The 12,037-nt window shown below is 44.0% G+C and overlaps 1 protein-coding gene across 1 annotated transcript; it reads left to right on the top strand.

The window, feature by feature from the left end:
• Nucleotides 1-1,696: 1,696 nt before the first annotated feature.
• LOC124694389 (WD repeat-containing protein 6-like) lies at nucleotides 1,697-9,963 on the top strand. The gene is made up of 20 exons (XM_047227380.1): nucleotides 1,697-1,796; nucleotides 1,886-2,169; nucleotides 2,288-2,381; nucleotides 2,488-2,570; nucleotides 2,680-2,900; nucleotides 3,012-3,150; nucleotides 3,288-3,370; nucleotides 3,504-3,716; nucleotides 3,803-4,156; nucleotides 4,246-4,417; nucleotides 6,565-6,756; nucleotides 6,843-7,049; nucleotides 7,141-7,233; nucleotides 7,333-7,532; nucleotides 7,689-8,204; nucleotides 8,294-8,374; nucleotides 8,462-8,547; nucleotides 8,627-9,277; nucleotides 9,397-9,547; nucleotides 9,656-9,963. Exons 1-20 carry the CDS (start codon nucleotides 1,697-1,699, stop codon nucleotides 9,747-9,749), a joined length of 4,014 nt encoding a protein of 1,337 aa, XP_047083336.1. The 3' UTR covers nucleotides 9,750-9,963.
• The last annotated feature ends 2,074 nt before the right edge of the window (nucleotides 9,964-12,037 follow it).

The following is a 12,037-nucleotide window of genomic DNA, read 5'->3' as shown; positions in this document are numbered from 1 at the left end:
ACGCTATGCGTCGGTTGTCTGATGGGAATCCCAAAAATCAGTTGTTCTCCGCGCCGTACGATCGTGATCCGACGTCCAGAATCACCCGCAACGGAATTTTTGCATTTGGCCCCCTGATTTTCGAAAACTCAACCCGCAGTCCTAATCTTCCCCCATTAAACTGAAAGGTATATCCCTTTGGGCACGATCTTCCCCATATTTACAACAAAAATGCCACCCTAGGACAGATCCGACTCAGACCGAGTATTGCAAAAAAAATCCCTCACTTGACTTACAAAAATAATATATTGTTACAGCAAAAGTTTCACAACAAAAATTTAAAAATAATGTTATAAAATGTGGTTAAACAACAACCATTTTCTTACAGGTTGGTTAACAATAAAAATCGATAGCATTTACAACAAAAATCGACATCTATTACAATAAAAAGAACACGTGCTTGCGGGTATAAAAAATTGGTTAAGCAATAATAAATTTGCTATAAATTTAGTTACAACAAAAATCACCATCTATTTTAGTAAAAATATAGATGATTACAACAAAAAGCATAAACTTGTGACAAACGCCTCGGTAAAAATTACAACAATAGTTAACAAATATATTTTTAGCACTCATAATTATCCATGTCAAAAAATACAATATTTACAACAAATCAGTAAACCATTTACAACAATAATTGTCAACAAAAAATAACAAAAAAGTTGAGTATTTACAACAATATTCAAAAATGATTTACAAAAAGCGACAGTTTCAGCACACTAATTTTCTGTGCCAAAATGTCTTTACAAAAAATATCCAACATATTAGCAACAACAAATTAACAGCAAAACCAACATGTTATTATTATGGTGTTTACAATAATAGTCAGCTTCATGCCAGAAATAACTTTACAACAAATCAGCAACATATTTACAACATTAATTAACAATAAAAACAACAAATTATTTTTAGAAAGAGGAGCAGGGGCGTAGCTGGGTGAGGAGCAAAAGGCGCACTCGTCGGGAGGAGCAGGGGCGGCACGCTCGGCGAGCGGTTGGAGGCAGAGAGCGCGCTTGCCGAAGTTGGGGGCGCAGTTGGATGCGGAGCAAAAGGAGCACTAGTCGGGAGGAGGTGGGGTGGCGCACTCGTCGACAAGGAGCTGTGGCGGCGTGCCCGCCGGGGGTAGGAGCTGGGGCGGCGAGCTCACCGGGGAGGAACTGGGCCAGCTCGCGCTCGCGGAGGGAGGAGCAGGGGCGGCGAGCTCGCCGGGAAGGATCTGGGTTGGCCCGCGCTCACGGAGGGAGGAGCAGGTCGGTGAGCTTGCCGAGAAGGAGCTGAGTCGGCCCGCGCTCGCCGAGAAGGAGCTGAGTCGGCCCGCGCTCGCCGTCGCCAGGGGAGGAGCAGCGGCGGCGCTGTTCTGTAATTCCATAACCAGCATTGGGATAAGGCAAGGTGGAACCCATCCACGTGCGGGGCAGCTAGAGCAGGAACGACCGATTTTATGCCTCGATCGGTGGCTGATTCGGAAGCGTTTTTCCTTTTTTAAGGGTTTATTAATGTTAGATTTTACTCGTTCTAAAGAAAATGAAGAATTGCCCTGACTGGCCCGGACGACTCACGCTGACCTCCGAAAGAAGCCCAATCTCGATTGGGCCCAACGCTTAAACCGCCAAAAAACCCTACTCTGCTCCCCGACTCCTCCTCCGACTCCTCCTCCATGGCCGCCGGCGACCACCACCTGCGGCTGGGCTCCTACCTCGGCGACGTCTCCGCGCTCTCCTTCCTCCCCTCCTCCCCCCGCCCTCTCCTCCTCGCTGGTACGTATCTCCCTCTCTCCCTCCCATCCCTACCCTCTTCCCCCGCTCGCTCGCTCGCGCTCACCTACGCGCGCGGCGCGTTCACGCAGGGACCGGGTCGGAGCTGCTCGTCTACGACGTGGACGCCGCCAGCTTCGTCGCCTCCTTCAAGGTCTTCGACGGCGTGCGCGTCCACGGCATCCAGCCCCGCGGCCCCCCCAATTGCTCCAGCGCCGACGGGCTCACTGTCGCCGTGTTCGGCGAGAGGAGGGCGAAGCTTCTCAGGCTCCGCGTAGACGCGGGCGATGACGGCGGGGCGGTAGGCGTGCGGTTGGAGCTGGAGCAGAGGCTCCCGGGGTTCGACCACTGGGTGCTCGACGCCTGCTTCCTGGAGGTATACTATAATGAGAGCTTGGCCCTCCCAAGTCCCATCTACTACTAGTCCTTGCTTTCACGCTGGAAAGCTTCATTGTCTCCCTTGTCACTAATGGTGGCTCCTTCGTGAGTTGCAGGTGGATGGGCTGCTCGCGATCGGTCTCAGTGACAATTCGGTGGCACTGTGGGATTTGACGGATCATGCGTTTGTTACACGAGTGAATTCGCCAGGTTCGACGAGCATCCTGCTATTCCCTTGTCCCCAAAATATCCAAATTCCATCCTCCGCGCCGAAACTTGTATTGATAATTTGTTCTGATGCACTTCCTTGATGCAGAGAAGTGCCTTCTGTACTCGATGAGAATGTGGGGGGACTCTGTTAAGTCCCTCCTCGTGGCATCTGGAACCATTTTAAACGAGGCAAGCCTTCCAGGCTCTAACATCTAGTATAACAAAAAGTTGAGTCAGAATCTTGCTTTTTTATGCATATATGTAATCATGATTGTATTCCATTGTATCTGTTTCGCAGATTCTTATTTGGAAATTGGTACCCTGGACCCTGAGTTCCTCCTTGTTATGCACGGACGAGGTGGGAGCTCCTTCTGTTGAGAACCGTGAAAATGTACATTTTACTGGTAATCGATACATGGCAGTCCATATTGGAAGGCTCAAGGAGCATGAAGGTTCTATATTTCGAATATCTTGGTCCTCTGATGGATCGAAGTTCATGTCCGTCTCTGATGATCGCAGGTTTGGTTCTCTGCATTATCTGTGGCAGATTTTTTCGCTGAAGTATGTAGCTTCTGGAGCTTCTGCTTCAAATGCTTGTCTTATTGTAATATTGGTTCGTTATTATTGTAGTGCTCGCATGTGGATGTTAAGTTGCCAGCCCCAGAATTTTACGAATCAAGCAGCCAATGTTGATAATGTGGACATTATACCGAAACTGACGCTTTTTGGACACAGTGCTAGAATTTGGGATTGTTATATATCTGATTCTGTAAGCTTGCCTCACTTTGATATTCATCTTCTCAATGCTTGAAGGGTCTTTTTCCGCGAGAAAAGTGTAACTTAATTATCTAGCTGTTATTGTAGACTAAATATAGCTTACTGTTTTCAACTGAACTTGCCTTTTAGATAGTTATAACTGCTGGTGAGGATTGTACGTGCTGCATTTGGGACATGGATGGGAAGCTAATCAAAATGTTCAAGGAACACATGTAAGTTGGGCAGATCCACTTGGTTAAAGTGTAAGTCGAGCAGATTAAGTATGAGGGAGTTTGACTACCTTGACTTGCAAGAAGTGCTTCCCTTAGTAAATCCTAATTTGATATACTGCCTCTACTATTACAGTGGCCGGGGTTTATGGCGATGTTTATATGATCCAAGCTCTCTAGTTTTGATTACCGCTGGGTTTGATTCAGCAATCAAAGTGCACCACCTACGTAACTCCTCTTTCCATGACATACTGGAAGAAAAAGTGGTCCCAGATGGCCTGAAATACGAGTCTGAGGTATTTGAGATATCTTCTCCTATAGTTTCAGGACAGTATGGTCCCCTGGATAGGTATGGTGTGCTTCCGTGTTACATCTTAATCTACAAGTTCAAGTTTAAGTGACAGTTTAAGTGATCATTTATTTTGTTTATCACAGCAAAAGCGAATATGTCCGGTGCCTACACTTTGTGCAAGAAAATGTTCTTTATGTTGCCACAAACAATGGATATCTGCATCATGCTGACCTCTCTGATACAAATGATGTAAGATGGACCGAGGTTATTCAGGTCACTGAGAAAGCACCAATTATATGCATGGATGTCATGACAGTGCACTCAGATTCTTTGGATAAGGAGGATATTGTTGCCCTTGGAGACGGCCACGGAAATGTTACTATTGTCCGTTTAACAAGTGGCAATCATGAGCCTAAAGTAGATTTATCTTTTACCTGGTCAGCTGAAAAGGATCGGCAATTACTAGGAATACATTGGTGCAAGTCACTTGAATGTAGGTTCGTGGAATATTTCGTACTTAATATTTTCATTAGAAGGTAATTGTTGTTCTAAATGGTTTCTCTTTCTTTTTTATTTTCCCTTGCAGCCACATTTTCACTGCTGATCCTAGAGGCGTTCTTAAGTTATGGAACATAAGGAATGCACTTTACTCAAATGCCCATGCTCTCACTGCATCTCAAGAAGTTTCACTTGTAGCAGTGTTTGAGTCTCCCTTTGGGGCTCGAATCATGTGTTTAGATGTGTCACTTCAGGATGAGGTAACTCTTTTTTTACTTGTTGCATATCTAACTGAATGCAAAACCATGATAAGAGCTGATCTAGAAAATGTTGAACCCCAGATGTTTAATAATTATGACTAGGATCTCTGATTATTGATAAAATTTCTTATCTGATATAAAGAAGGGTTAATTGGATCTATGCAACTCCAATTTTCACCGGTTGGAGAAATGCCATTACAGAAACTAGACATTTTCTCAATTACATTTTCTCCAGTTAAAGAGTCTAACTGTTTAAAACATACATGTATTTAAGTGTGTACTGCCGTAGTTACCATATTTACCCCTATGAGCAACTTTCGGCAACACTTTTGGGTCTTCCGGGCACCAAAAAATTCAAATTTTACAAAAGCTCGAACTTCTCAGAAAAATCTTAAAAAATACAGAAAAGCGAAAACAGTAATATGATTACTGTTCATATATGAGCCAATTCTGGGCATATATGCACTCTTAAATTGACATTTTAAGTTATGTCCAAAAACTTGTCAAATTTTGCCCAAAAATTGTAATTGTCAGAAAAAGCTGAAAAATTTACAGAAAATCATAAACACGAATGTGAGTCTACTGTTGTAATATGAGTCAGTTCTGGCCACATATGGTTCCTTAAACTTACATGTGAAGTTCTGTCCACAAACTTCGAAACCATTTACACAAAAATTCGCCAGCAATTCAGCAGTACAATTTGACTCAGATTGACAAGTACCGTCCGCTTACAGCCACGTCTCTGGCAGCGCCTCCAGCCCTGGCAGCCCCGCCTGCCTACAGCTGCATCTCTGGCAGTGCCTCCAGGATCGCCCACCTACAATCCGGTCTCTGGCAGCGCCCTCCTACAGCCTGCCCGCCTACAGCCGGGTGCAGCCGTTGCGGCACCTCAAGCCAATGCAGCGCGCGAAGGGGAGCTTTAGCCACCTACGTTGCAGGGATACGGCAGAGATGTGCCGTATCGGTGCAAAATACTGCACCAGGACGGGGATACACTCCGATACGCACCGGATACGCGTATCCCAAAGTATCCCATTATTTCTTATTTAAAATAAAGAAAGAAATTCTGAAAACGACTGGGACACGCGGGGATACATCAGGGATACGTACAGGCTTGTTTTCACTCGATCCAAAGCCCATCAGAAGGCCTACTCCATGGAAGATAAAACCTAACCGTATGGAATCCTCTCGCCGTCACCAGGCAGTTGCCACATCGCTAGGACTCTGGTGCATCTGGAATTCCCTCTCGCCGCCGCCGGCAGCTCCTCGCTGATTTTTTGGTCTTCCTCATTTGTCCAGCTTGGAGAATCTGTACGCAAGTAAGATTCAAGCCCTTGCTCCAAACTCTGTGTTTTCCTCCATGCTATGGATTGGGATTTAGGAGAGAACGAAAGGCATCTATTTATTGATTTTTCTCATTGTTAGGGAATGGCGTCTAGGTCGAACAGTCAATCCTTTATTGCTTGTTCTGGGACTAGTTCTGAGAGTAATACCGCTGATGGATCATCCTCTTTGAGTCCGGTGGCATATTCTTTTATCCGTAGCTGGAAGAGAAATATGCTGACTACCAAAGGAGCTGAGGATTTGGTGCTTGTGCATAACAACTTGCGTCTGAAGCATCTGAAGCTTGATGAACCCTCGGAAGCTTGACCTTTCAACTTAGCATATCTATTTTATATTTTGTTCCACGTTATCCTTATTTAATCTGTAATGCACTATTGAATTTTTCATGCATTTATACATGTACTCACCGTATCCCCGTAAGTCACTTTTCAGAAAATGCCGTTTTCCCGTATCGCTGTATCCGTATCCCCGTATTCGTATCCCCGTACCATGTAACATAGTTAGCCACTGGCGCCTGCGCCTCCAACGACGCCCGACTACGTTGGCCACCTCCAGTTTTCTTTTTCTTCTAAGTGTCCGCATGTGAATGTATAAGTATAACTGCCGTATATGGTTTGGTAAATGGACTGAGTGGTATAGGTAGGTGTATAAGGAAGATATAGCGGCATTTTCCTAAGTCTGGTTTTTGTAATGGCATATCTCCAACCGGTTAAAATATGCAATGGCATAGATCCAGTTAGCCCTGTAAGAAAAACTACATATATATGTGTTATATGGAACTTTACTCCTTATTTTGCATGCAGATCCTTATAGCAGGTGACAAAAAGGGTAACATTGTTGCCTTTCCTTTTCATAAAACATTGGCCGCACATGATAGCAGTGGGGCACAACAGAAGATAACTTTCTGTGACCGTTTTAAAGGAGCTCATGGTATTTCTAGTGTCACAAGTGTTCATATAACTACCTCAACTTCTGATGATGCCCAAATCCACACTGTATGTCCAGATTTTTGTTGTTGTTCCATTTATTGAATTCATGAGCATAGCCTGACATACACTCCCTCCGCTGAACATTATTTTAGACTGGGGGAGATGGCTGTATTTGCTTCTTCAAGTATGGGAGATATGCGAACAACGTTGAATTTGTTGGAATGAGACAATTAAAAGATTTAGGCACCATTCAATCCATCTATGCCGATCATGTCTCTGATACCCAATTGGTTGGTACCTATGCAATAGGTTTCACCTCTGCAGATTTTGTCATTTGGGATCTCGGAAATGATGCAAAGGTAACTCATTCTGAATAACCTGTCAGTTGGAAGTTTGAATTTGGAAATGGTTGGGCTAATCTGTTAACTTGGGAAAAATATTACTGTATAGATGGTTCAAATATCCTGCGGAGGATGGCGGCGCCCTTATTCTTATTATCTTGGGACAGTCCCTGAGTATCAAAACTGTTTTGCCTTTGTAAAGGTTTGTTGCCCTTGCTTTGACAGTGTTTTATGAAAACGTTTTCTTTACTGGTGCTCTGTCCAAACTTTACACACATCATGTGAATTGACTTCCTGGCAGGACCATAGTATCCACGTTCGCAGACACTGGGCACCAGCTCAAGATAAGAAGTTGCTTCCTCAAGTTCTTCATACACAGTTCCATGGAAGAGAAGTGCATTCTCTGTGCTTCATAGATCCAGCAAGCTATTCACATCATGAGAAGAGCACAAATTTGTGGATTGCGACGGGGTGTGAAGATGGAACCGTGCGACTTACAGGGTAAACAATTTATAATTGATACACAACAAACAAAGTTTAATGGAACATATATGTCTTTCTTATTCACAATGCGTTGCAATGTCTACAAAATATATGTGTTCATTTCAGGTTCTTTTATGAATGAGAGGATATATTTGTTCTTGATGTTTATTACAGGTATTCGGCTAGTAATGCTGGACGATGGTGTTCATCCAAGATGCTGGGGGAGCATGTTGGTGGGTCAGCTGTGAGAGATACGTGCTTCATCACGAAGACTTACACATTAATAGATAAATCGTGCAACTCTAATGGAAGTTCTCGCAACATTTTGGTTGAAAATGAGGAAACCACTTTCTTATTGATATCTGTTGGATCAAAGCAAGTTCTGACAACTTGGATTCTGCAACCTAGAATTGCAGAGAACAGACAGGTCTGTTCAGGTGGTCTAGATTTAGACAGCAAGCAAAGCTCGGAATGCTCTGATAGTGGTGATTCAGCAGTTACATTTCAGTGGCTATCTACCCACATGCCACCAAAGCTTACCACCAATAGGCTGAAAGCTGGTCATGTAAAACAAAACTTCGAGGAAGGAAATTCCTCTGCACAACCCAATCTGGCTATTATGGATCAGATGGAAAATGATTGGCGTTACCTTTCTGTTACAGCATTCCTGTTGAAACATCCGGCTGCTAAGTAAGATATGATACTTGTCTAGGGTACCTTCCTTACATCTTTTGCAACAAAATGAGGGTAATCTAATCTTAAGCTCTTTGATGTGACAGGCTGACAGTATGTTTTGCTGTTGTTGCTTGCTCGGATGCAACAGTTATTCTCCGTGCTCTTCTTTTGCCTTCTCGGTTATGGTAGACACCATGAAATTTCTGAAATGAACTTCCTGTCTGTACTACTATTAGCAGTTTCAGTTAGCTGTTCCTTTTCTCTGTGTACAGGTTTGATGTTGCCTTGTTGGTTCCACAGGCATCGCCAGTTCTCGTTCTACGGCACATTGTCGATGCCTCTAGTGCCTGCTCTGGAGGTCAGTCCTGCTTTTCCTTTTGTTTTTACTATGCTGGTATTCTTGTTACGCATGATGAAATTCACACGTTGGCTCTCAGATGATGCTGGTAATGGAGATAGATACATTATCGTGAGCGGATCTACAGATGGTACCATTACTCTCTGGGACCTAACAGACACCATTCACGGCTTTATGCAACTCGTGTCTGAGACTCAGCCACACATGGTTATTGATTGCCAAAAGCGGCCCAAGACAGGAAGAGGGAGTCAAGGTGGCCGTCGTCGGTGGCGATCATTGGCAAACAGTTCTGTGAAAAAGGATAGCAAACAGACACTTCTCCCTACGGAGAAGGATCTGAATGCCTCGTGCGTTGCTGCTGAAAGTTCGCATGAAATTTCTGGACTGGAGGAAAATGAGGTCATAACCACTGAGGACACAATGTCAAGTACCCATTCATGTGATGTACCTGAGGTGCAGCCAATGCAGACATTTTCCGGTGTTCACCAGTCAGGCGTTAACTGCCTCCACGTTTCGGAGATGGAGCGAGCATGCCCTACATCTGGCATGTCGTCTTACTGCATCATTAGCGGTGGCGATGATCAGGCCGTCCAGTGTATTGTTTTTACGTTAGGATCTCCACAGCAGAGCTGCTCAATGAACAAGGCAAGCCTAAACTCGCCTGCCAATGGTGCACTTACAATACTAAGCCAACACGCGGTTCCATCGGCTCACAGTTCAGCAGTTAAAGGTTTGTATGTCACATGCGTATATCATTGCCTAGTAGTACTGTAGTACAATATTCAGCCTAACTATTTCCCAGCTGTTATTGTAAAGTGGTGATGCAAGCATCTGCATGTTTCCCGTCAGGTATCTGGACGGATGGAGTCTGGGCTTTCTCTACTGGACTTGACCAGAGAATAAGATGCTGGAAGATGGATCCATCCGGCAAATTCATGGAGCATTCCCATGTCATCATCAGCGTGCCCGAGCCAGAAACTCTAGATGTTTACCATGACCGGTGAGGCTTCCCAGTGTTGGTGTTTGTTTTTTCTTGGGAAGTGCATGTTCTCTGTAATGTTTCCTTCTTTTGTACTTTCTCACGGTGGTTTGTTGGTTTCCTTGTCAGTGGGAGGGGGAAATACCATATCGTTGTTGCAGGAAGAGGAATGCAGATGGTTGAATTCTCACCGCAGCAAGACAACTCGATGGAGGCAGCATGAATTTAGCCTGGTGTGTTGTGGAGTTTCTTCGGGAGTGTCATCTGGATTTTGAGATGATTAGTGATTCTGAAGAAGTGTAATTCTTTTTCTGTGCGATGAGATGAACTAAGATACTGTCAGGCAATTTTGGTTGTAAAATCTCGAGTGCCAGCTTTCCGGCAGAGGTTTGTGTGAAAACCCAAAAATTCCCAACGCATGTGCTTTGTGGTGCCTATAACATGTTGTAAAATCTTCCATTCATTGTCAGACAAGAAGAGCCGCTAGGCAAGCTATAGAGTGGCAGTGTGCAGAACATGGTCAGTCGAACCTAGCTTAGTTGCACTAGTAATTCGTGTTGCCGAACCTACACCATGGCCGGTTTTTAGATGATTTGTACATCTATTTTTCCTAAAAAAGAATGAAGTGTAGTTATTTCTGTGAGATGGCATGAATGAATGGGGATAGTTCTCTTGAGCACCAACTTGCCTTGAAAGGCTTGCATTAAACAGAGAAAAGCACCTGGTCTGAACATGGTGCAAATCCTCCGTTCATTCATTATCGACTGAGACAGACTCTGTAGACTAGCCATCCATAGATATAGAGTGGCGGACTGCAGAACATGGTCAGTTTAATCTTTGCTAGCTAGCAAGAAATCGGCGTTGCCAAACCTACGATCACCATCCTGCTGGTACCAGGAAGCGGAGCTCTGCAAGATCCTGCCAAACTCTACCCGTCGATTTATATATATTTTTTTTTTATAAAGGATGCTCTATTACTTTGAGAAAGCAATTACATCCAGCCTCTGCACAACCAGGGTGTACACAGCCGTTTATGAGTCTTATTTGGTCCATAAAAAGTCTAACTTAAAAAGGAATCTAGGCGAAATACATATCGGAACGATGAAGCATATAACGCCCATGTAGGGAAAAAGTATCCCTCGCCGTAGTCTCCAACCGTGTACAGACCTCCGTAAATAGGTCTCGATTCTCCATGCGTTGAAGAGGTAACCACGAACGGAGAATACTGTAGATGACCTGCAACAAAGAGCAATTTTTATCATTAAAAATATTGTCATTTCTACTTAGCCAAAGCGCCCAGATACCCGTCGATTTATATATCACACTCACACCCTTAATTACAGGTTGACGTGGTCGCTGTTAGCAGTGAAACTGATCGATAGATCACATGCAAGCTCCAGTTCGTCTTCAACGAGCTGCCGTCCCGCTAGAACAAACCGCAGTTCTAAGAGCAACTTCAATAGAGACGATTATATTGCAGCGCGAAAAATGGTTTTACGGTGCGCTGGATCCCTTTTTAGCATGCGGTGACCGCTTGTCCTCCATCAGAGGCGCTAAAACACAGCGCCCGGCAATGAGCAGAAAATGCTCTCCCACCGATAGTGCTAATATGCAGCGGGCGGCAGCAGTGCAAACAGGTTTCGTCACAACCAACAATGATCAACAAGATCAAACAAGTTAAAATAAAAAGACCAATAAATAGCTCTAAAATCTCCAAATCTCAACCTAGATAGCATAGTTCAAATTCATGACATAGTTCAAATGCAAAAGGATAATTCCACACAACCAAGTTCAACACAAATTTGAGTCAAACACACACAAACACATCATTTGTCAACATCGATTACTTCTGTGAGGTGTCATGAATGAATGGAGATACCGATCTCTTGAGAACTAACTTGCCTTCAAAGGCTTGCATTAAACAGAGAAAATCATGTGCTTTGAACATGCTGCAAATCCTCTGTTAATTCATTGTCGACCCAGACAGGCTAGCCATCCATAGAGTGGCCGAGTGCAGAACATGGTGGCAAATTCGACAAAAATAACTCATATGTGAAACTAATTCGAAAAATGAACCTTGGACGAAACTATTCTGTCGGCTCACATTTCAGCAGTTAAAGGTTTGTATGTCACCTGCTTATATCACTGCCTAGTAGTACAATATTCAGCCTAACTATTTCCCAGCTGTTATTATAAAGTGGTGATGCAAGCATCTGCATGTTTCCCGTCAGGTATCTGGACGGATGGTGTTTGGGCTTTCTTTACTGGACTTGACAGAATCAGATGCTGGAAGATGGATCCATCCGGCAAATTCATGGAGCATTCCCATGTCATCATCAGCGTGCCTGAGCCAGAAACTCTAGATGTTCACCATGACCGGTGAGGCTTCCCAGTGTTGGTGTTTGTTTTTTTCTTGGGAAATTTGTGCATGTTCTCTGTAATTTTTTTTTCGAGGTTGAATGTTCTTTGTAATGTTTCCATCTTTTCTACTTTCTCACGGTGGTTTGTTGG

The sequence above is a fragment of the Lolium rigidum genome, chromosome 3 (genome assembly GCF_022539505.1).
Source record: "Lolium rigidum isolate FL_2022 chromosome 3, APGP_CSIRO_Lrig_0.1, whole genome shotgun sequence".
In the NCBI taxonomy this organism is placed as follows: domain Eukaryota; kingdom Viridiplantae; phylum Streptophyta; class Magnoliopsida; order Poales; family Poaceae; genus Lolium; species Lolium rigidum.
Note: the sequence above shows the minus strand (reverse complement) of the source record. Positions and strands in the feature narration are given on the sequence as shown.

Bases quoted from the DNA above. Each gene is read 5' to 3' on its own strand.
- LOC124694389 (XM_047227380.1), top strand. From the start codon at position 1,697: ATGGCCGCCGGCGACCACCACCTGCGGCTGGGCTCCTACCTCGGCGAC. The intron at 1,797-1,885 runs GTACGTATCTCC...GCGTTCACGCAG, and splicing joins CCGCCCTCTCCTCCTCGCTG to GGACCGGGTCGGAGCTGCTC. The intron at 8,375-8,461 runs GTAGACACCATG...CTCTGTGTACAG, and splicing joins CTTTTGCCTTCTCGGTTATG to GTTTGATGTTGCCTTGTTGG.